The sequence below is a fragment of the Dendropsophus ebraccatus genome, chromosome 1 (genome assembly GCF_027789765.1).
Source record: "Dendropsophus ebraccatus isolate aDenEbr1 chromosome 1, aDenEbr1.pat, whole genome shotgun sequence".
Taxonomy (NCBI): domain Eukaryota; kingdom Metazoa; phylum Chordata; class Amphibia; order Anura; family Hylidae; genus Dendropsophus; species Dendropsophus ebraccatus.
In genome coordinates, this window is record NC_091454.1 from 190,971,289 (window position 1) to 190,996,501 (window position 25,213).

Here is a 25,213-nt window from a genome sequence, read left to right on the forward strand (position 1 = left end):
CGTTCACACTGAGCAAGAACGTCAGAATTCCGCAGCGGAGAGCTACTCCGTTGCTGCTGCTCTTTGCGCACAGAAATGACATGTCACTTCTTTGAACGGAGCGGAGGAGTGCGCGCACTCTCATTCAATCAAAGCAGCACACTGAGCACGGCGGGATTCCTCCGCTCTCTGCCACGGAATTCCGACTTTATTGTGTGTGAACGCGGCGTTAAAAGGGAACTCCAGCGAAATCAAATGGTGTTAGAAAGTACTACAGATTTGTGATTTACTTCCTTTTAAAAATCTCACACCTTCCAGTACTTCTCAGCTGCTGTATATCCTGCAGGAAGTTCTCTGTGTTTATTAGGCCCAACATACATTTCCAGGATATACTTAATTTTTAGAACAGTCCAGAAAGCTGCATTCTTTTAGTCCTTCCAAATAACAGTATAATGTTTTGCAATGGACTGAATGTAGTCACTAGTAGTTGCCGCTTGGTTCATCTGGGTATGCCAGGGAATACCTGATACATAGGCTGCTTTTCACATGTAACCATAGCCTAAAATAGGAGAGCGCTCATATGTTCTACTATATACTTTTACAACACAGTCCTCAGACTTATGATGGAGGGAAGGGTTTGCTGAGTTTATACATTATTGGGGAGATTTATCAAACATGGTGTAAACTGAGACTGGCTCAGTTGCCCCCGGCAACCAATCAGATTCCAGCTTTCATTTTCCAAAGAGTCTGTGAGGAATAAAAGGTGGAATCTGATTGGTTGCTAGGGGCAGCTGAGCCATGTTTGGTAAATCTCCCCCTTTGTCCATAGTTGCTGCTTTGCGGATGGAAAACACCCATAAAGAAACCCTGTAAACACATGGGGGAAAATTTATCAAACATGGTGAAAAGTGAAACTGGCTCAGTTGCCCCTAGCAACCAATCAGATTCCACTTTTCAATCCTCACAGACTCTTTGGAAAATGAAAGGTGGAATCTGATTGGTTGCTAGGGGCAACTGAGCCAGTTTCACTTTACACCATGTTTGATAAATCTCCCCCATAGTCCATAGTTGCTGCTCTGCGGATGGTATACACCCATAATGAAACCCTGTAAACACATGGCCCTGTTCCTTCCCACAGCCCTGGGATTGTCCTTGAAGACTCCATTAAATGTTAAACCGTCTCTATTAGGCGGAGTGTGTATAGCGCTAGGACTCTACCATCTTTGTGTTTTGTATATCGCATTGGTTGCAGAATATGGCACAAATATATAAATCCTATAAATTCCTGATCCTGTACATGTGCCATCTCCCATCTCTTTCTGCTGCGTTTGTATTTCTGCAAATTGGCTGCCACTCAGAAGTTGTGACATCTAGAGCGGAGCTGCCGGGTTCAGCTGGAGTGGCATGTGTGCCTTGGTTTGGCGGTGATAGGTGTGTGTGGCTGGCAGCAGCTGGGCCTGTACTTGTAATATATGTGTGTGTGTGTGCAGGGATGCAGCGGGAGCTGTGCGAGCATCCATCCTCCTGTCTGTGTCCTAGCAACTCCAGAGATGCTGCAACCCGGGAGAGGAGGAGGAGGAGGAGAAGGAGGAGGAGGAGGCAACAGGGGATTGGGTACCATATGCAAGTAACTGATTCACTGCCATGTCGAGTGCCTCACATAGTGATTTGTCATCTGACATCTTCTCATTACTGGCTGATGTTTTCACCAGATGGAGTCGTGAATCGTGACGCTGGATTTATTGTTCCAATTTGTATGAATGTCATTGTAAAATGACACTAGAGTAACATGCAAACAATACTACAGGTTATTTGCTATGATAACCTCTGCCCCCTATTATACTGCAAGCACATGACATCTCTCTCTCTATAATATATATATATATATATATATATATATATATATATATATATCAGCAGTCATATGTTCTGTATATCCTCCATGGCTTGGGAACAACAACAAGAAGAGCCATAGGATGATCCATAGTAAGATCCTTTTCTGAAACGGATAAAAGCAAAACCTTATTATAAAGGTTCCTTTGAGGTTTCAAGGGGTTATCCAGTGACAATCGTTTTCATTCAAATGAATTTGTTTCAGAAAGTTATATAGATTTGTCATTTACTTCTATTTAAAAATCTCAAGTCTTCCCATACTTTTCAGCTGCTGGATGTCCTGCAGGGAATGTGGTTTTCTTTTCAGTCTGACACAGCGCTCTCTGCTGCCACCTCTGCTCTGTCTGAGACAGGAACTGTCCAGATTTAAAAGAAAAAGATTTTTGCTGGACAACCCCTTTAACCCTGTGGGCCATAACAGTCACACCATGCCCACCTCCGAGATTTATAATACATAATAGATTTCCACAGGCAATTTATGTGATTTATGGGATTGGGGAAAGGATATAATCAGGGGTGTAACTAAAACTCAAAATGATATGGGCCCCCACCACCTAGTAACTAGAAACTGAAAGCAGTATAAGCAGCCATGCATCAGAGGACCCACATAGTAGTGCTCAGTATCTAAATGCGGCTAACTAGCTATGGATAAGGCCTATGGATATAGTGTACCAGATATTGTATATCACAGAACACATGGCTCCTAGGCATATCCCTTGGATACAAAGTGCAGTAGATATGGTACCAGAACCAGGATCTGCACAGCTATAGTACCAGACTCCAGATCCAATAAAAGAAGCAAGTCTATAGTAGCTTGCAGTTGTCTTTAGGCCTCATCATAACTTGGTTTCAGCATGTTGTCAAATAAGTAAACTAAAATGTGTGGGCACCAATACCATCCCATGGGCATCTATAAGGATATCCGTGCCTCTCAGAGTCTCCCCAATAGCATTGTAGTGAGCTTTTTTTCCTGAATGCCTTTCATAAGAGTATGTTCACACTGGCAATATACACAAGGTTTATGATGCGGATGCCCATTTTTGCATCCAAAAAGATGTGGTGTTTCTGTCAAAACCCTGCAAGTTTAATAGGGAATATAAAATATGAAAACTTTTCAATGCAGTTATGCACTGAAGCCCCCATTAAAGTCAATGAGAACCTGAGGGCTGCCCCCCGCTTCCCATGCTGTTTGCATCCTAGTAAGAGTCCCAGTCCTGTTCTTCATATGTGTGTACTGCATATGGAAACATACTCCTAATGCTATTCTGCTCTGTAATCCTGTTCATCTCCTTAGTGAAAGTCACATCCTTTGCCCCCAGACTGTGCAAGCTTCCTTCAAGCTCACTAAGCTCCCGTGTGGTCTAGGAGCCCAGCATTCATTACTACATGACACAAGCAAGATGAAGGACTCTAATGTCAGAAACATTGCTTTATTGCTCCCTTGGAAGCAATACGATTCATTGAAATGCATGGTTAAGTCAGTGGTGCTGTCCCTTGAAGCCTGGTGTTATATAGCCCTCTAAGTTAACCCTTTTAGTACACATCACAGGCATCTTTTAGATTCACTGGTTTGCAGTGCATTCATCTTGTGATTTAGTGATGAAAGAATAAATCCATTTAATAGGGTCTTGTACACATAGAGGTTTACAAATGTCCAGAACATAAATAGTTAAACCCCCGGCCTCTCTGCAGACAGCACATTCAGCACGGCTCATAACCTGGTGCCAGTTACTCAACGTTAGATTTATAGTATAATTTTGATGTGCTGAGGCGTGCATTTTAATGGCATGTGGATGTGCAGTTCTGGGACAACAGGCTGATCTCACAGCTTTAATCCTCTCCGCAGACCATTCTGATGGAGCAGGGAGGCTGGACTCACAGGCTCATCAGCATCATTGTGCTAAGTGCTTGGACCAGAAAGCGCCAGAGTGATGTGCCGAGATCTAATGGACTGGGAGGAAGACTAATGGGGTTACATACCCGCTCTTTGGAAAGCATCATGTTTTATGACTAATAGCAAGGCCCAGATTTGCTATTAGATTTTTTTCTGCACTGCCCTGTATGCCTCTTTACCTTCCCCAAACTGATCTTCTGATTTATTGTAGATAGATGTGAGACTAATGCTGCGTTTACACGGAACGATTATCGGGCGAATTTTAGCGATAACGATCAAATTCGAACGATAATCGTACGTGTAAACGCGGCGAATGATCGAAAAATCGTTCATTTTGATCTTTTAACATGTTCTTAAATCATCGTTCGTCTTTCCCAAAAAATACACTGATCGTTCCGTGCAAACAGTCGTTCACTGATTTTACCTATAAGTGAGATAGGCTTAAGCGATCGCAAAACAAATTTTCTGTACGATATATCGTTCCATCTAAACGCTGATCGTTATAAAAAATAAAATAAAAATTGTTATTTTGAAATCGTTAATCGTACGATCGGGCGAATTATCGCTCCGTGTAAACGTAGCATTAGGGTCCATTTACACAGAAAGATTATCTGACAGATTATCTATAAACAGAGATCAGGTCATAAAGGAAAGCCTGAGATTTCTCCTCTTTTCAAATCCATTCCTGGCTTTGGCTTCAAATCTTTGGCAGATAATCTGTCAGATAATCTTTCTGTGTAAATGGACCCTAATGGTGCGTTTACACAGGCAGATTTATCTGTAAGATTTTTGAAGCCAAAGCCAGGAACAGATCATGAACAGGGAACGGGTCATAAAGGAAAGACTGAGATTTCTCCCTTTTTCAAATCCATTCCGGGGTTTGGCTTCCAAAATCTGTCAGATAAATCTGCCTGTGTAAATGCATCATAAGGGTATCAAAGTGATTCAGTACAGCTGAAGGACAACCCCTTTTGCACTGCTCAGGGATTTCTGACGCAGCATTCACTGATGTGTGCATGGTTCATTGCTTAAAGCGACTCTGTACCCACAATCTGACCCCCGCAAACCGCTTGTACCTTTGGATGTCGGCTTTTAATCCAAGATCTGTCCTGGGGTCCGTTCGGCAGGGGATGCAGTTATTGTCCTAAAAAAACAACTTTTTAACTTGCACCCCTGTGCCAAATTAGCCCAGAGTACCTATGCCCTAGAAATGTTATACCCCTCTGTCCCTCCTCGTTGCCCTCCTCATCACTAGAAATGCCCCATAGCAGGATTTTTCCTATTCATCACCTATCTGAACACTGCACAGGTGCCTCAGTGCCTCAACGATCCAGCACATGTGCAGTGTTCACAAAGGTGATGAATAGGAGAAATTGTTCTATGGGCATTCCTAATGATGAAGAGGGTGGGGAGGAGGGATAGAGGGGCTTTGCAATCCTAGGGCATGGGTACTTTAGGCCACACCAACTTGACTCAGGGCTGCAAGTTTAAAAGTTGTTTTTTAGGACAATAACTGCATCACCTGCTGAACGGACCCCAGGACAGATCTTGGATCAAAAGCAGCTATCTGACGGTACAAGTAGTTTGGGGGGGGTCAGATTGTGGGTACAGAGTCACTTTAAAGGAAACTGTATTGTGGAAAATGCAGCCCAGTCTGCAGACATCATTTTATAGAGCAGAAGCAGCTGAGCAGGTTGATATATAGTATTGTAGGAAAAATTCCAGGATAACTTGTCATTTATTCATGTAAATCTCTGCTCATTCTGGGCTAGGTAGTCATATGGGTGGCCCTACTTAATAACTGAGCTGTCAATAACTGAGTAGGACCGCCCACTTGACTACTTACCCAGAATGAACAGAAATTTACATAAATTAATGTGAACTTATCCTGAAATTTTCCCACAAAGTTATATATCAATCTGCTCAGCTCTTCCTGCTCTATATTATGATCCCTGCAGATGCGATTGCATTTTTAAGATCACAATTTCCCCTTAAGTTGATCATAGATATTAGATAAGTAAGGGCCTAACCCATTGGGGCCTAACCCCAACCTCCCAACTCTCTTGATACAGATGTCAATGAGAGCAGGATCAGGCTTCTGGATTTTAGCTGCCTGATCCTTTTGGTCTTAGGGAGAGGAGACTGGCATTGGCTTTCACGCCTCTTACCACGGGGAACACATGCTTGCTCAGCAGAGCCGACCATACATGCCTATGCAGGAGGTAGCTGTTGGCCAAACACGTGTTTAGCTTCAGAATTTTTGTAACAGAATCTCTGGGCTGTGACAAAGGGGTTGGAGCGATCTGTAAAGCTCTTCCATTCTGGAGTGGTAGCCACAGCGTTCACCAGCAAGGACCACATTATAATGGTAGATCATGCTATAAAGTTCACTGGACTTAAAGGGAATCTGTCATTAAGTTTATGCTGCCTTTAAATGAGGACAGCATAAACTAGTAATAGAAATGCTGCATAGATCGATATATTACCTACATAATTCTGTCCAGCTGTTCTCCTAATATGTAGGCTTTGTGCTGCACCACTCCCTCCACCCTCCAGATGTTGATTGCCAGCTGTCTGCCTATATACAGTATAGATAGAAAACTGTTAATCAGCAGCTGGTGCTCATGAATGTCCAAGACTACTGAACACATGCACATAATGGAGAGGACTACTTATTGGCCATGTTATTCAGGAGGATATCTCTGAATCAGCTACACAGAACAATGTAAGTGATACATCATACTGTTCAGCTTCTTTGTCACTAGTCTATGCTACCCTGAGATAGGACAGCAGAAACCTACTGACAGTCTCTTTAAAGAGGTTCTGTAGGTTAGACAGTTCCTATTAGCAGGATCGCCTCCTGTCACAAAAAGTTCTAACCACAAAGCTGTACATGAACGCTATATATAACATTACAGCCCCAACGGAGGAAGGAAGGATCCACATTTGAACAATTGTCATGGAAACCTGTGACGTTACCATGATGTCTGCCACGTGAGATTGGAGCCCATGGAGCCCAGGCGGCTCAGACTGTGAAAGAGTTAAGGAAAATAGTTGAGATTTGCTGTATGACATGTAATATTGTGAGAGCTGTATGTCAGCCATCAGATTGTCCTTGTTATAATGAACAGATGCTGAGGAGGAGACAGTCTCCTATGGAGCCAGTGCCACAATGTATGTGTGTAATACTGGAAGTTTGATGGTCTGGATAGTAATACTTACCATTGTCATCCCGGCCCTGTCCAGATTATTAAAATGGACAAATCAGAAACCAATGCTCTGATTTTTGCCAGCTTGCCTGGAAATTCCTTAAAGGGGAACTATCAGCATGTAGACGAATCTAACCTTCTAATAGTCCTCTATTGTGCATGAGGCACAGAGTAGGATGGTATGTTGCCGTTCCTGTGCTGTTAGCAGTGTAATCCTCGGTCTGGAGCACCGTTAGGAGCACTGCCTCACCCCCAGAGCTCTAGTCCTGCCCGTCCGTTCCACTAATTATCATTAGAAGGAGCAGACTGGCTTATGCAAAGGGGGTGGGGCAGTGATCCTAACGGTGCTCCGGACCGAGGATTACTCTGCTAACTGCACAGGAATGGCGCAGAGGAGGAAGGTAAGAGGCATACACTCCTCCTTGGCACCACATGTGCAGTAGGGGGCTATCAGCAGGTTAGATTCGTCTAACATACTGATAGTTCCCCTTTAAATGAGTTCTTTCCCTGACTGCCTATACTAAGAATAGGTAATCAATATCTGATCAGAGGGGGTTTGACATCCAGCAGACCTCAGCTATTTGCCAGAGTCACAGTGCCCACATAACAGAAATGGCACACGACGGCTGTTCCCATTGAAATGCTCCCAATGAAAGCTGAGCTGCAATTACACAGCACAACCACTACCCAATGTACAGAGCTGTCAGCCGCTGGCTCCATTCAGTCTGTATGTGGGCAAAGCAGCTCTAGCAAACAGGTGATCGTCAGGAGTGCCGGAACCCCACTAATCAGATATTGATGGCCTATCCGGATTATAGACCACCATTGAAAAACCCCTGTAAAGGCATTGTCTCATTACAGACAATCCCTTTACTGTGAGGGATTCAGTGAAGTGACGATAGCTGGCCTTTCATGTAAGACATGGTTGGCACTTTTTAGCAGACTCTTGGTGGTCCTAAGAGGGGGAACCCCCTATATGTCATCTATATAGAGTCAATCCATTCCATCAAACTCAAACTGGGTCCTTTTTATTCTTATGAGTTGTCCCCAACCTAAGGTTAAGGTGTCCAGTCATGATGGGAACTGTAGTTTTGTAACAGCTGGAGGGCCACAAGCCCTGACATAAAGCCAAGTATCGTTTGTGACTCTGTTAAATTTAGGTCATGTGATACTGACCACAGCTTTCCACCTCTATATATTAACATATGGAAATGTTAGTAAAAAGTGAGAAATGAGATGTTTTGTCCTGGGTCAGTTAGATCCTTTACGTAAGGGTCATACAAATCTGTTTGAGTAGGAGTGATTAGAACAAGAAAAGATTTCCTTTCTCAGCAGGGAGGAGTATAGCCTGGAGTAGGTCAAAACCAATAGTTTTTTATGGATGACACTATTTTTTAAGGGGAACCCCAGCAAACAAAATTGTTTTCAAAGCAACTGGTGTCAGAAAGTTATACATATTTGTAAATTACTTCTATTTAAAAATCGCTATTCTGTCAGTACTTATCAGCTGCTGTATGTCCTGCAGGAAGTGGTGTATTCTTTCCAGTCTGACACAGTGCTCTCTGCTGCCACCTCTGTCTGTGTCAGGAACTGTCCAGAGCAGGAAAGGTTTTCTATGGGGATTTGCTACTGATCTGGACAGTTCCTAACATGCACAGAAGTGGTAGCAGAGAGCACTGTGTCAGACTGGAAACAATACACTACTTCCTGTGACCCTTTAAGTTATATTAGATATGTAATTTTTTTTTTTACCCCTTTGACGTGAAGCTGCTGTGCCCCACCTAACATATATTATTAAGGTCAGAGCTCTTTGTTTCTAATACCTCTGCTTCTTCAGCATCTGTGAAGAGCAAAATCTGGTGATGAATACTGGAGAGTAAAGTCATCCCAGCAAGGAATGCATAGTGATATAATGTAGAAAGAATGATGACAAACCACTTTATCTAGAAGCTACTTCCAATAGAAATCGGCAAGATTTTGCATGCAGCTTTGGTTTGTAGGACATTCCTACAGAATGACTAAACTTTCTATATTTATATAAAAAGAGTTTTTTAAATAATAAAACTTTGGGACTAAAAATATCAACATTATGAAGGTTGAATAACTGAATTACTCTCGCTTCATTTCATTAGTGAACAGTGTCAGCTGGGCGGGGCTTCAAGGTAGTTGGGCCCCATCTCCTGTTTAGGGGGAGGGCCCAACTGTCATGAAGCTCCGCCTATTTGACACTGTCCAGCTATGAATTTAAGCAATTTTAGAACAGAAAGAGGAAACAGACAAGTGTTATCCAGGTATATATCATATGTGCAGCATCTAAGCTTGTGGATGGTGCGGAGAACCACACATAGAGTAAGGGAGGGGGGTGACAGTATCACTTTGAAGACCTGACTCATATTGATCCAGGTTGTTTTTATTGATCACACATTCATAGCCTACCTAACAAAATCCAGACAGCTATACTATTCATTAATCTTGAAAGCATGCCGTATACTATTTATAACAGTGTGATGGGCACATCTGATATTAGATATTGACCCATCTTCTTTGTGACTCATAGGACTCATGTGCATCAGAGAAGGACATAACCCATAAAGATGAGCAACCAAACCACCCCTGAGGTTGTGTCCTCCCCTCCTGCGGAGGGACCAAGATACTTTGAGCGATATACAGAGAATGATCCAGAATACCTGCGGATTAGGAACATGGCAGCCGACCTGAGACAGGATTTCAATGTCATGGAGCAGAAGAAGCGTGTAACCATGATTCTACAGAGCCCGGTAAGTAGTTACCTGGGATGGGGAACAAAGAAATATGTGTTGCACTGAATATTCCTTACAATAACTGCTATAACTATTCTTGAAAATATGTTAAATATATATGCACGGTATACTGTTAGCTTGTATGGATTAATTCCATGGACCTTTGTGACCACAGTCAGGGCTCTCCTGGTGCTTCACATCCCAATAACTTCTGCAGGAACTAGAAAATGCTTCCACAACTTGTGTAGGCTTGCTTTACACTGCCACTGGGGGCTCCTTCAGGTTTCTCTGTCACACGGTCTGGACAAAGTACAGCCTTTTGTCTGGTAAGAGGACAGACACCCAACAAACTCCATTAAAATCAACTGGGACCCTGATGCATGCGGAGAACCCACCTGATCTCTTTTTTTCCCAATGTTCTGCTGCAAGGATGGAGGAGAACAATGGAATGAACAATGGTAGCGTCAACCCAACCTACAACGTCCAGGCAGAAATATATTAGTAATATGTGTGCGCCGGGCCACTCCGCCGAGGGTAGTAGTAGGTGGTAGTACTGGGTAGGAACCCGGGTAGCCGCTTGCCTGATGTTAGGTCACGGTTTTGGCACAAGGGATAGCAGCTAACCAGCGGGCACCTGACCATGCAGAGGCAGAGCAATTCTTCGTTGCCCCTAGTCAAGGCACCAATAATTAAACCAATGCCAGGGTTCAGAAACAACGGTAGTTGTGCATTTATTGAAACGGTGATAACTAGTAGCAACAGTCTCTCCGGATGCAACCGGAAATAAGACAGACGTGGATAAGGCAGAGTAATGGGTGATGCTGCAATAGGCTGTGATGGTTGCGTTACTTGCAATAAGGAAATTAAATGATGAGAGTAGTAGTACTGGAGTTATGATACTGGGCGGAATGGAGTTGAGACGAATACTTGCTATTGATGATGAGAGAGATGATGAAAGTAGTGAATGAAGACGGCACCCAGATCTTTAGTGGAGATGAGGATCTTGAAGGACTTGAGGATAGGAAACCAGGTCCCGACTGGACCGGAGCGCCTCTGGTAACGCTGAAGCAGCAGAGCACACATGTCCCTCTCCTGACAGTGGAGAAAGGACACACACACGACCTGTCTCTTTGAAGGTAGAAGACAGTTATCAGGAACAACAGAGCAACACACCCTTTTTCCCTAAAAGTGGAGAGAAGACTGAGGTAGGACAGAAAGTCAATTGGTATCCCCAGCCAAAGCTTGACGGCCATGGCAGCAGGGGCAGTCACGTGACATCAAGCCATTGCATCATCACACCATTAGGCATATTGGACTGAATATACATGAGAAGTACCATACTTGAACACTGGGGGGTGGCATAATACCATTAGGCACTGATAACTGAATATGCATGAGAAATAAATGAAACAGCAGACCTGAATACCGAGAGGGGGGACACAATATACACAGTTTGCAGTGGGACTATATTTCCAGAACTGACTATAATAAAGGTGCAGACATAAAGCCACAGAAAAATACTCTGTTCTGGGACACTGAATGTGCCCTTCAGTGGGCGTAGGTAATAGAGAACCCTACGGGGCCTAAAAGCAAAGAGCAGCATAGGCAGGAATTATGGTATTGTGTATTCAGTAGAGAAGGTCTTGGTGTTGTTGTCCTCCCTGGGATATTTTTCCAGCCCAATGCAGTTCCTGCACAGGTTCTCACCACACAATACAAAGAATAGGGATGAGTGAATTTGCAGTAATAGTGAAGCGAAGTGCTTCACTAGGCTGGTGGACAGCTTGTCAACTCGCTACCTTTGAACTCCATGCTGCTCCAGGTGCCTGGAAAAGTTGGATCAAGTCCTGGGAAACTTCTCATAGGTTCCCAGGACTGGATCCAACTTTTCCCAGCATGTGGAGCGGGGCAACATACAGTGGCATAGAATTTAATGGCAGCAGACTGTGAGCCTAGTGAAGCACTTGAATTCACTAGTACTGTAAATTCGCTCATACCTAACAAAGAAACAAGACCAACCAGGACTGTCCCACCTCATCCCAGGAGCCCCATAGTAGTGGTATGGTTTGCCTCTACCATATATATAGGAGCCCTAAACTACTCTCTATTCCTACTGAAAAAAAACTTCTTATTGACCAGTGATAATGATACCTGTCATCAGTCTTTGGGCCCTCTGGTCATATATCCAATAAATGTTTACTGCAGGAACCCTTCATGCGTGTAGTAGTGTTGTGTAGTAGTATTATGATGTTATATTTGTTTTCTCACTTCATAGTGACATTGGCTTCAATTTACTTTCAGTCTTTTAGGGAGGAACTGGAAAGTTTAATTCAGGAGCAGATGAAGAAAGGAAACAACTCCTCCAATATCTGGGCTCTCAGGCAAATCGCTGACTTTATGGCCAGCACCGCACCATCTGTCTTCCCCACCTGTCCAGTCAGTACGTTCTTCCACTTTCTCTCTAGGGAGTTGGGCTAGGGAGGGTGACGCTAATGAGTATCATTACATAGAAAAAAAATATTTAAAGAACAACTTGACCTTCATAGGAAATTTCCACAGAAGGATTGAATATGTTCTCTTTTGCCCCTTAGCTGTAGACTTCAGTTGCTCCCATGGTCAGGCATGTAGCCATAGGGGATGCTGGGGCATCATGGGCCCAAAGGCTCTACAGCCACATGAGTAATATAAATGGTATATATTAGATGTTGCATCATTTGCATTGGGAACCAGAATTCTTCTGCCATTGCCATGCAGATGAGACAGTAATATCTATAAAATATAAGCATATTTGTTCCTACATCTAAACCATATTTCGTACAATGTTTGCAGATTTTGCTAACAATCCCCCCCACAAAATCTGTAGAAATTCCAACACCTGCATAGTTATTGTGGACTTCTGCTTCCCCGATGGTAGAAATTTGCAATACTTCCACACAGGATCTAAGAACAAGGATGGTGTGGCTTTAAAGGGGCATTCCTACCTGATAAAGTTATTCCCTATGTACAAGGGAAAAACTAGCTGATTGGGACCCACTTCAATCTCAAGAACGGGGCCAGAGTCCTACGTTAAAATGAGCCATTCATTCTCTATGGGAGCCACGGAAACGGCTCATTATTTTTGGCAGCTCACATAGAGAATAATTGGAGTGGTGGTGCACATGCTGCTGGGGTCCTCTTCTCGAGAAGGTGCAGTGGTCGGCCCCTTAGGTAGTTATCCCCTATCTTGTGAATAAGGGATAACTTAATCCGCTATATGATCTCACTATTATGGATCCATCAACAGGAGAACAGAGCTGTTAGTAAAAAAAAATTAGAGATGAGCGCAACTTGAGCATGCTGAAGTCCGATTGTTCAGCATTATTATACTGGTGGCTGAAGAGGTTGGTTGCAGCCCTAGGGAGTCCTGGAAAACATGGATACAGCCTATGGCCATAGGCTGTATCCATGTTTTCCCAGACTCCCTAGGACTGCATCCAACTTCTTTGGCAACCAGTAATTAAAGGCTGAATGACTGGACTTGAGCATGCTCCAGTTGCACTCATCTCTAGTAACAATGACTGATGTTCAGCCTGTTCAAAGTTGTGGCTTGGTGGATAGATCGAAAAGTAAGTGTCAGTATTATATCTGAGATGAAGGGACTATTTAGGGGTTGTACACTGTGGAAAAAAGTTTGCCAGGGATGCTAACACAAAAGGGTTAAGAACAAGCAGTGACTGTGCAAATACTCCTTGTACTGCACCTGGACTGTAACACATTTATATAATGATAATGTAGGTCATGGCAAGAAAAGATATTCTATATAATTACATTTACTAGGATTTACAAGCATTTTATATGGAATTTTTGGAGAACCATTTGCTATAATTTGTTCCCAGATTCAACCTTTAAAAACATAACCTTTATTTTCCAGACTCATCCATGGTGGCGCCTATCAATGACCTCCACTGTAATGATCCGGGGGTTCCTCTGGCAAAGGGTGAAAGGTTAATGAGGTGCAAGCTGGCCAGCATCTATAGGCTCATAGACCTCAACGGCTGGGGGCAGCTCTCCGGTACTTTTGCTTCAGTAAGTGATCTTTTCCTCTTACACGTGTTCTCTGCTGATGAGGATGATGTCTGATATGGTTGCTACAGTTACTCTACTATGCGAGAAATTGGCTTCTTGGAAACTGCCAATATAAAGTAGTAATAAAATGAGAATTTATGAAGGTACGAGCTATAGAAACATGCAGTGTCGGACTGGCCTGCCAGAGGACCGGAGGATACTCGGGTGGGCCCCCAGCTTTAGAACCTGCAAAAACACTGACTGACATGTCAATTCTCACTGGTACTTCATTGGTGGGCCCCCAGGATCATTTCCTCTGGTGGGCCCCAGATATCCCAGTCAGACACTGGAAACACGTCACTGTAATGCAAGTAGAATTCCCAAACTTTGGCTGCAGTGATAACTTACAATTTACTAGTATGAAACCAATTTTAGTTTTCAGTGACTCTCTTCTTTAAAGGGAACCTGCCACATTAATGCAATCCTGACTGTATCATGTTATAGAGCAGGAGGAGCTGAACAGACTGACATATTGTTATTGGCAATGATTGTATAAAATTGTTATTACATTAGTTGAAATCCCTGCTAATCCTGTTAGCTCAGGAGTCCAGGGGGTGGTGCTACTCAGTAATTAACAGCTTTCCCCTCTATAGAGTGCACATAGACAGGTGTCAATTACTGATTAGGACCACCCACTGGACTCCTAAACCAAGAATTAGCATGGATTTCAATGAATGTAATAAAAGTTATATACAATCTTTTCCCAGAAAACTGTATATCATTCTGCTCAGCTCCTCCAGTTCTATAACTTGCATGTTCAATATCACAGATTCTCTTTAAAGGGAATATGTCACTAGTTTTATGCTGCCCTAAATGAGGGCAGCATAAATTAGTGATATAAATGATGAACAGATCGGTGTATTACTTACATCATTCTGTTCAGCTGTTCTCCTAATATGCAGGAGAATAGGATTCTTTCCACACCCCTCCTCCGCCCTCCATCTGCTGATTGACAGCTGACTGCCTATACACAGCATGGATAGATAACTGCCAATCAGCAGCTGGTGGGCGGAGTTTTCTGCTTCTCATGAATATCCAGGACTACTGAGCTCACACACATAATGGAGAGGACTACTTATTGTCTATGTTATTCAGGAGGATATCTCCAGATCAGCTGCACAGAACAATGTAAGTGATACTTCATTCTGTTCAGCTTCTCTGGCACTAGTTTATGCTACCCTGAGATAGGACACCATAAACCTACTGACAGAGTCTCTTAAAGTAATAAGAATACTAATGTTTGAGAAGTAACTTTCCCATGTGTTTCAGGTAATACATTCATATACCAAATTGTTATATAATAATTTTCTTTTGTCACAAATCTCATGTTGTTTTTTTAAACTTTTATTTCCAGATAAGGGTTAATAAAGAACAGGATCATTTCTTATTTAGCCCGCGTGGAGTGGCTTGTAATGAAGTGTCTGCTTCAACCCTAGTAAGTTCTGAAATATTGAAAGTCTATAGAACTGTTGTATCAGTATATTGTCTTAAAGTGCCCATGGTACAAAGCTGGGCAGCCTATGTCTGGTGGCATCTTATTCCTCATATACATGCATGCTCAGACAAACTGATCATGAATGTATATGGGGAATAGAAGAAGAATAGCTGCCTAACAGATATATGTATAACAGCTATTATTTTTCACCCCCTATCTCTGCTATTCAAAAGCAATAAAACAAAGTGAAGATTAGCCAGATGTTGTGACTTCCATCGGTTACATAATCACAAGCAGGGGCGGATTAACTTTACCATAGGCCCCGGGCTGTTCACCAAGTCTGGGCCCCCCCACCCCACTGTAACTATGGCAGCACTAGCCTGGCGTTCATAGTACAGGACAGATAATGATGTCCTGATTTGTGCAAAATCGCCATAAAAAAACAGTGTTTTCTTTGCCAATCATGGTGGAAGTGTAGCCAGGAGACAGTACACCACTGAAAGTATAAGTCTTTTTGGGTGGTCATGGGCCCCCCAGGAGCTCAGGGCCCCGGGCTGCTGCCCGAAACGCCCCTATTATAATCCACTACTGATCACAAGGTGACAAGACATATCAGTTAGTTCCCAAAGCAGAGGTTCCAGCATATGCCACATCACCATTGGTCCCTGAGGATTTGGGATGAGCGTAACTTGAGAATGCTGGACTGGGATCGTTCGGAATTTGATTACCAGTGACTAAAGGCTGCCCTAAGGCTTCCTGGAAAACATGGATACAGCCATAGGCCATAGGTTATATCCATGTGTATATCCATGACTCCTAAGGGCAGCATCCAACTTCTTCAGCCACTGGTGTTCAAATGTCAAATGATCCAACTTGAGCATGCTTGATTCACACTCATCTCTACAAAGAATTCATAGAAAATTATTTTGAGAAATTGTACAACTTTTCATCCAGAGTCCTTGATATTCAGTTCATGCTTGGGCGATATCATCCACAGGTGAAAGTTAATATTTTGGGAGAGATGGTAGAAGTCGGAAGCACAAGCTTTGAGGTGGACACCAGCGACTTCAGCCTGCATTCTGCTATCTACTCAGCGCGTCCAGATGTGAGATGTATCATCCAGCTCCATACAGCAGCCACAACTGCGGTGAGATAGTATTATAGCCCCTGCCTTCCTATGAAGATGGGGGAATCAATCACTGCCAGCCACAGAGATCTCCTGTCTGAGGAAATTGTTCTGGTTTATCGCAGGTGTCGGCAATGAAATGTGGCCTCCTGCCCATCTCACATGATGCTTTGCTGGCAGGAGAAGTGGTGTATTATGATTTTAACGGAGACATGGAAGAAGAGAAGGACAGGATCGAACTGCAGAAGTGTTTGGGTCCAACATGCAAGGTCAGAGTCCGACTTTCCTACATTTGGATCTCCCTCAACACAGTCTTTGAAGGTCTTGTAGAGAGCGACTTGACAAATTGTGGATTTTTTTAACCTTCCAGGTGCTCGTCCTAAGGAATCATGGGGTTGTGGCTTTGGGTGAATCGGTAGAAGAAGCTTTTTATAAAATCTTTCACCTGCAGGCGGCCTGTGAAATCCAGGTAGGGTATATATTATTGTAACGTACATGCTATATCTCATATCAAAGTCGCAAACACATATGTTGTTGTCATCTTGTATTGTAAATTTATTCTATAGTCTAAATTAAAGGGGTTTTCACCCAAAAAATGTTTTCTTTCAAATCAACTGGTGCTCAGAAAATGCCAGAGTATTTGTTGCTACTGTATGTCCTGCAGGAAGTGGTGTATTCTTTCCAGTCTGGAGAGCAGAAGAGGTTTTCTATGAAGATTTGCTACTGCTCAGGACAGTTCCTGACATGGACACAGGTGGCAGCAGAGAGCACTGTGTCAGACTGGTAAGAATACACTACTTCCTGCAGGGCATACAGCAGCCGATAGGTACTGGATTTTTTAATAGAAATTACAAATCCCTGGCACTTTTTGGCACCTGTTGATTTGAAAGAAAAAAAATGTTGGTGAACAGCCCCTTTAATGGCAGCTTTGTATATAGAAGCTTGTGGTGCCTTGGCTGTAATGAAAAATACATGTAACAGTGCAGTATCCCATCTGACGAAGCAAGTAAATAGTGTTTTGTATAATGGGACTTTCATATTGCCATTGATGATGGTTAATTGCACTTTTATATTCTACCGTGTGCTCTGTAAGTTAATGTAAATCACATAACACACGGGCACATTAGGCCACATTAGCCTGCAGCTGCCGTGTATGTCAATCACCACAGCCGGCACCCTGAGTTGACGCTTTAAAGGGGTTATCCGGTGTTTACATATTTTTTATATATTGCTGCACTGTTGGTAAACATAATAAACATATTATGCTTACCTCTCTGTGCTCCCCCGGTGTCCCGATGCGGCCTTTACAGTGTCCTTGCTAACTGCAGCTTTGCTACTTCCTAAACTAACTTGCCTCAGGTGTAACTGCTCACTCAGCCAATCACTGGCCCCGATGCTGTCCTGTCTCAGCCAGTGATTGGCTGAGCGGGCTGTCACTTCCAAGACAAGTTTGTTTTAGAAGAAGCGGAGCTGCAGTCAGTGGACACACCAAAGAGAGACCACATCAGGACACCAGGGGAGTATGGACAGGTAAGGATAACATGTTTATTATGTTTACAGTACAGCAATATATAAAAATAAATTAAATGCTGGATAAGCCCTTAAAACAGCATGAAGTCCAGGTGTGGGACTTTTGAGCACTAGTGGCTAGCTGGACTTTTCACTGCTTAAGGAGACAACCTCGACTGCTGGCTGAAGTGATTAGCCCAAGTGGCAACCACATGTAGGAGTGGCCTCAACGCTCTCTACTTCCACCTACTGGTGAAGATTATTCTCTCCAGTTTGCATCTTAGAACTTAATATAATTAATAATTATACTAAGTTCTAAGATGCACACTGGAGAGAACAATATTATCTGTCTATAAATACCCAGCTTTTCACACCTCAAGGTCTTTGGGGAGTCCTGGTGTCAAACATTGGTCTCAAGTCTTGAGTTCAGTTATTTTGTACCAGGGTGGTGTGAAGCCTAGCCTTGGTCACAGCATGAAGTGATTACAGACACCCTGGATATCAGCTTTGTAATGACCCAAAGGACATTTCTTTCCTGTATCTACTACATGTCGAGGGTCCCTTAGCTGTCCATTGCCTTTGTGAAGCTTCAGTCAGGCATAGACTAACTCTTCTACCTCCAAGAGCCAAGCAGTGTGATTTCTGTTACCTCACAGATTTAAAAGGGTATTCTCATTTTAAATTGTTATCCTCTACTTCAGTGTTTGGCTGGTCAATAGAGAATTAGTTCCTTCTGCGTTGATCATGTGCCTGTTATCAGGCTTAGTGGGGGTCAAGGTGGTAGCACCACCAGCGACCAGCTTGTTATCCCCTATCCTATTGATAGGGAATAACAAGCCCTTATGGGAATACCCCTTCACCCCTCTCAGAAGTGATGGATAAAGTCCTGCAGTTTAGTAAAGTTAACCATTTGCAACACAGCTCCTTGAGTCCCAGTATTATGGTTTATAGCAGCACTCATACCATCAAGGGAATCCCAATTGCCAGCAGCCAGAACATTGCTAACCAGGGTGTGCCCCAGGGGACTGTATACCAACACGCTGGTGCAACCCTCTCTTTCTTTTACATATAGCTTGTAGGGAAAGTCTAAGAAGAGATTACATGTAAAACATCAGCCTGTATAATCTAACCTTACAAAATGTAACATTATAATGGAGTGTAATAGCCATGTAAATGTGATTGACCTGTGAGATCTTACTATAAAACCATATGTTTCAGGTCTCTGCTGTGCCTAGTGCCGGAGGACCGGAGAACCTCATTGTACTAGATCGAGAAAAGTATCGTCCACATGAAGTGGGCACGGTTGGCTGGGCGGGGAGCATGTTTGGACCCATGCAGAAGAGCAGACTGGGTGAACATGAATTTGAGGCTTTGATGAGAATGATGGATAATTTGGTGAGTTTATATCATCCTTACATCTGATTTCTGTTTGTAACACACATTAACTGATGAGAACAAGTGAGGCAATATATACAATAGGGCTGTACAGAGAATATACTCACACTAGGGGTAATTTAAGACTTGGTTTGCGTTTGTAACGTCTGTTCAGAGGCCTCTGTCGCAGATATGTGCCAGCACTACACGGAGACCGGCTGGTCTGCTACACAATGGACACTAAAGGAACCCAACAGACCTCATTGACATTAATAGACTACCATTCGGTTTCCAACTGGTATTCCTCATTTCACTGGATTTTAACTGGCATAAAATAGTGCTGACCGCGCTGTCTCGACCAGTTATTTGAAGTGATTTGGTGACAGAGGCCAAGAATAGAGTCTCTGTAGGTGCCAAAAGCCTAACCCAGTTAACCAAGTCCAGAGAGCAGAAGTCACCAGCTCAAACCACTTTCCCAAAGAAAGGTACATGGAGTAACAAGGAGGCACCAAATTCAGGCATCTAGGGAAAACTCCACATTAACTAACCAAGTAACCAAAGTCTAAAGGATACACAGCAAACAGGGGTGGATTAACTTTACCGTAGGCCCTGGGCTGTTCACCAAGCCTTGGCCCCCCCACCCCACTGTAACTATGGTAGCACTAGCGGGGTGTTCATAGTACAGGATAGATAATGTCATGATGCCCTGATTTGTGCAAAATCGAAGGACAAAAAGCAGCGATTGTTTCAAAATCATGGCAGAACTATAGCCAGGAACAATACACCACTGAAAGTATACAGTAAGTCTGTTAGGGTGACCATGGGCCCCCCAGGAGCTCAGGGCCCCAGGGCTACCGCCCGAAACAGACCTATTATAATCCACTACTGATAGGAAATGTGAATAAATGTAAAAAACCAAGCTAGTAACATGCAATTAATATGGCCTAATCCAGGTGTACATCACACAGAACACTAAAGGCCCTATTACATGGGCCAATGGTGAGGAGCAAGTGAGTGACGATTTTTAGATCACCCGGGGAGCCCATAGGAGATTGCAGATCTGTTGCATGGAGCGACGGCCAGCAGCCCATCGTTATCGTTCTAAAAATTTTCAACATGTTGAAAGATAAGGACATCATGCATGTCGGCTGATCACTTCCTTTTCACAGGAGCTATTCCACCAAGGACACTAAAGGCCTTTTTACATAGGCCGATGGTGAGGGACAAGCGAGTGCCAACCTGTCAGATCAGCGATCGCTTGCTCCTGGTTCCCTGCTAACTGTCAGCATGTGAAATAGCGCCACTGTGGCGGGAGCTCCCCGGACGACTTTTATATCGTCCAGGGGGCCCCCAGGAGATAGTGGTGGTCGCTTCTGCTGCCGCTTCTATTACACAGAGCGACGGCCAGCAGACCATCATTATCATTCTAAAATTTTAACAGTCAACATTGTGCATGTCGGCTGATCATTGCCTTTTATCAGGAGCTATAATGCTGCGTTTACACGAAACGATAATTGGCCCGATCGTACGATTAACAATGTCGGAGTAACGATTTTTTTTTCATAACGGTCAGCGTTTAGACGGTACGATATATCGTACGGAAATTCGTTTTGCGATCATTTTGTGATCGCTTAAGCCTATCTCACACATTGGTTAAATTGGCGAACGACTGTTTACACGGAACGATCTGCGAATTTTTTGTGAACGCCGAACGACGATTTTGGAACATGTTGTAAGATCAAAATGAACGATTTCTCGTTCGTCGCACGATAATTGTTTCGTGTAAACGCAGCATTACACCATGCAATTATCGGATGTAACGGCTGATAATCTTCCGAATTTGCCTGATTATCACTTGGTGTAATAGGGCCTTTAAGTTGCAAAAAAGCAATGCTAATCTCTGATACCATAAATTGTACACTTCTTTATATGACATGTGTGCATCCTCATTTTCTATTCCTTTTGCGAAAAGCTTAGTTGTGGTTAAAGTTTGAAATGATCTAAATATGGAATTGCATTAAAGGTTTTGGAAACCATGGGGGAGATTTATCAAAGGGTGTAACATATAGACTGGTGTAAACTGCCCACAGTAACCAATCACAGCTCAGCTCTGGTAACATGAAACAGGAGCTGTAATTGGTTGCTGTGTTTACACCAGTTTATATTTTACACATCTGGGCCCATATGTCATTTGTGTTGTTAGGGATAAAGTAACAACTCTTTGTATGGCTTGCCTATCTAGGTTCTGTTATTAGGAATAATGGCCAAACCTATCTAAGTCCTGTTATCCAACAATAAGTATCTGTTTCTGCTGTTCTCTTTTATCAGGATAAGATCAGTAATTATGACTAATATGCATACTAATGCTATCAATTCTTGTATACTCTTGTATACCTTACCTGTCTAGGTTCTGTAATAAGGAATGTAGATTAAAGGGGTTACAGCATTGCAAAAACATGGCCACTTTCTTTCAGAGACAACACGACTCTTGTCTGCAGTTCAGGTGCGGTTTGCAATTAGGCTCCATTCACTTCAATGGAACTAAGCAGCAAAACCCTGCTCAAGCTGGAGGCAAGAGTGGGGCTGTCTCCAGAAGAAAGTGGCCATGTTTTTGTACCGTCGGATAACCCCTTTAAACGTATGTGGATTCTGTTATTCTCTGATTCTGCTATGCCTCTATTGTTAGGATAATTTATTTTGTTATTTACTGGTCACGAAAAAAGGAAATCCGTACGAGTATTATGGCCTGAAAAAAAAACTTTTAAAACTTTTAAACTGATGGGATCCCACATACATAATATTTAGGAAAATGTGACTTCTGTTCCATAGGGTTACCGTACAGGCTATACATACCGGCACCCATTCGTACAAGAGAAGACAAGACACAAGAGCGATGTGGAGATACCCGCTACGGTAACCGCATTTGTCTTTGAAGAAGAAGGAATCCCTATTTCAACATTAAGACAACATGCCCAGAAACAGCAGAAGGAGAAGACCCGATGGCTGAATACCCCCAATACTTACATGAGGGTCAATGTGGCTGAGGAGAATGTGAGCAGCCAGAGGAGTAAGACCACGGTGAGCAACCACCAGACATTGGGGGGGGGGGGCAGATCTAGTTACAGTATAAAGCAGTTCATTCAGCACAGTCTGAATGGGATGTATTTGGCGCCAAGTTCTGTAAACCCCATAGAGATAAAAGGAACAATGTTTAGTATCACATATACTGCTTAGAAATATATTCTTATAGGAAACAGATGTCTGATGCATTTCCCATACACTATACAGGTACAGCACATTCCCTTGATGAAGGTCAGTAGTGAAACCTGCTGTGCTAATTCTGTATCCAGAAATAACAGCCATTAAAATAATACATCTAGTATCTCTGCTCAGCAAACACCTGCTACCCATAGAGGTGAAGGTGAATATTTTTTATCTACCTGCAAAATAAGATAAAGCAAAATAGTTCACTATAGACTTTAGATATTATTCTAGGAATTTGCTATCATCCCTTTGTTACTTGTCAGCCATGCACGTCCGATTTTTAAAAGACACTGCTTGATATCACAACAGAAATCCAATGTATATGGCCACCTGTACCACACATAAGTGTAAATAATGTGCCAAAATGCTGTGATTACATGACCGTTTTTGAAAACGGCCGGACTTCTCCTTTAATTTAGTGGCAGCATGTCATAGAACAGGAACAGCTAATAAGACTGATATATAGTCTATATTTTATGGGAACAGATTGAGTATAAGGTAAAACTTTTTGACTAAACCTGGTGATTGTCAGCTTTCCCTGTACAAGCATTTAGACATAGCTGTCAGTCCCTGAATAGGACCGCCTACTTGACTCCTAAACCCAGAATGAGCAAAGATTTAAATTAATAAAACACAACGCTGAACTTATTTCTTCAATTTTAACACATAGCAGAAGTCTGCTCTGCCATCTGCAGGAGTTAGTGGCTAGTCACGTGGTCTGTAACTTAGGTCCGTGCAAGGCTGAAGCCCGTAGGCCAGAATTTAGAACAGGTTTAAACAGTTTTGGGGCTCCAGGAATCATAATGAATGTGTGAATTCCCCCTTAGGTTTGATTTGGAGGCTCCATAGGGTGGGTTCATTACCAGTGACCATTGACAAAAAAAATTAGTTTAAAAACGACAAAGATTTCCCGAAAAGTTTTTGTGCAAACAGTTTTTTAGCCTCTTATTTTCAGCCTCAAAAATGCCATTTACTGCTGTTTATTGCTGTTTCTTAAAATATTTGTCAGACTTTTTGAGGAGATTTTCATCCTTTTTTTTTTTTTACACAAAAATGCTATTTTTGCAACTTGCAAACCAGCAGGTTTTATGGGAAAAACTACAGTACATGCCACTTTCCAAAAAAAAAAAAAAAAAAGGATATTTACTTAATAGTAATTGCCAGCTGTCTTTTTGGAACTCTAAGTTTAAAAAATTGTCCATTTTGAGAAGGAAAATGGACCAAAATACCGTGTGTGAACATAACCTAAAACTGTATGTCTTGGCGGTTTTCAGCTGCACCTCGACCAAACTCAATTCATCCCAAATCTTTTAGACTTATCACTTTTTGATATTTGTGAAATTTCGACCATAACAATCTATATATTTAATACACTTGTGTGTACCAATCTGTTATTTTTTGCGATCCATTTTTCAGTGGATGAAAGCAGATGAAGTGATAAAGTCCACCAGCGGGATGCCTATCCGCATAGAGAACCCCAACCAGTTTGTGCCGCTATTCACCGATCCTCGTGAGGTTTTAGAGACCAGAAACAAGGTGGGTGCTACGGGTCCTCTTTAAACTCTCCATCCTCACCAAATGCAGAGACTGATATTGGCTATTATTGCCCTTGGTATAATGTACTAGAAGTGTATAATCAGAACAAATATCATCTAATCAATGACGTTCTATTGGGAAGATTTATCAAACATGGTGTAAAGTGAAACTGGCTCAGTCGCCCCTAGCAACCAGTCAGATTCCACCTTTCATTCCTCACAGACTCTTTGGAAAATGAAAGGTGGAATCTGATTGGTTGCTACGGGCAACTGAGCCAGTTTCACTTTACACCATGTTTGATAAATCTCCACCTATGATCTTAACTATCCTGGGCTTTTATATCACATATTCTAAAACAAACCAAATTATCATACATACTGTAATCTCCTGCTTCATAATTTATATAGAAAAAAAACATCCTGGAAAACCCCAGGATAGCAATAACATATGGAATTCCAGATGGGCGATACGGCTACATGTCCTGATGTTATTAATTGTATTAAACAGATTCGGGAGCAAAATCGCCAAGACGTGAAGTCTGCTGGTCCTCAGTCTCAGTTGCTGGCCAGTGTGATAACGGATAAAAGCAGAAGTCCGGTATGTATATATTGCCTATAAACTAACTGGGAACAGATACCAGTGTCATGTTAAAGGGGTTATCCAGCGCTACAAAAACATGGCCACTTTCCCCCTACTGTTGTCTCCAGATTGAGTGGGGTTTTGAAACTCAGTTCCATTGAAGTAAATGGAGCTTAACTGCAACCCCCCCCAACTGGAGACAATAGTAGGGGGAAAAGAACAACCCGCACACAAATTCCGCAAATTCCGCAGTGTGAACAACGGAGCGGAAATCCCATTGAACACAATGGGACATTGCTCTGTACATATTTTACAGACGGAATTTCAAGCAGAATGCACATAAAATTAAGCCCATATTATGCTTGAAATTCCTCACCTATTCCTCAGTGTGAACATACCCTAAGATAGGAAAACCCATCAGGCTATATTGGTATGGGGTAGGAAGTGGCGTGTAGGGAAGGTGATACCTTTTACAATTCTCCACTTTAAAGCAGTTATCCAAGCAGTCAAGCTGTTTCTGGAAGAAATCCGCCATGTTTTTTCTAAGCCTGG

The 25,213-nt window shown here is 42.7% G+C and overlaps 1 protein-coding gene across 3 annotated transcripts in view; it reads left to right on the top strand.

Annotated features, from left to right (window-relative positions):
- ADD2 (adducin 2) overlaps positions 1-25,213 on the top strand; it is a 70,683-nt gene that overhangs the window by 37,074 nt on the left and 8,396 nt on the right. For all 3 annotated transcript variants that reach the window (XM_069942755.1, XM_069942772.1, XM_069942763.1), the window contains exons 2-12: positions 9,533-9,752; positions 12,036-12,174; positions 13,645-13,799; positions 15,193-15,273; positions 16,271-16,420; positions 16,525-16,668; positions 16,770-16,868; positions 19,127-19,303; positions 22,112-22,360; positions 23,963-24,082; positions 24,590-24,679. In XM_069942755.1, the coding sequence (XP_069798856.1) occupies positions 9,570-9,752; positions 12,036-12,174; positions 13,645-13,799; positions 15,193-15,273; positions 16,271-16,420; positions 16,525-16,668; positions 16,770-16,868; positions 19,127-19,303; positions 22,112-22,360; positions 23,963-24,082; positions 24,590-24,679 (1,587 nt within the window). In that variant the 5' untranslated portion in view covers positions 9,533-9,569. The remainder of the gene's footprint in view (positions 1-9,532; positions 9,753-12,035; positions 12,175-13,644; positions 13,800-15,192; positions 15,274-16,270; positions 16,421-16,524; positions 16,669-16,769; positions 16,869-19,126; positions 19,304-22,111; positions 22,361-23,962; positions 24,083-24,589; positions 24,680-25,213) is intronic.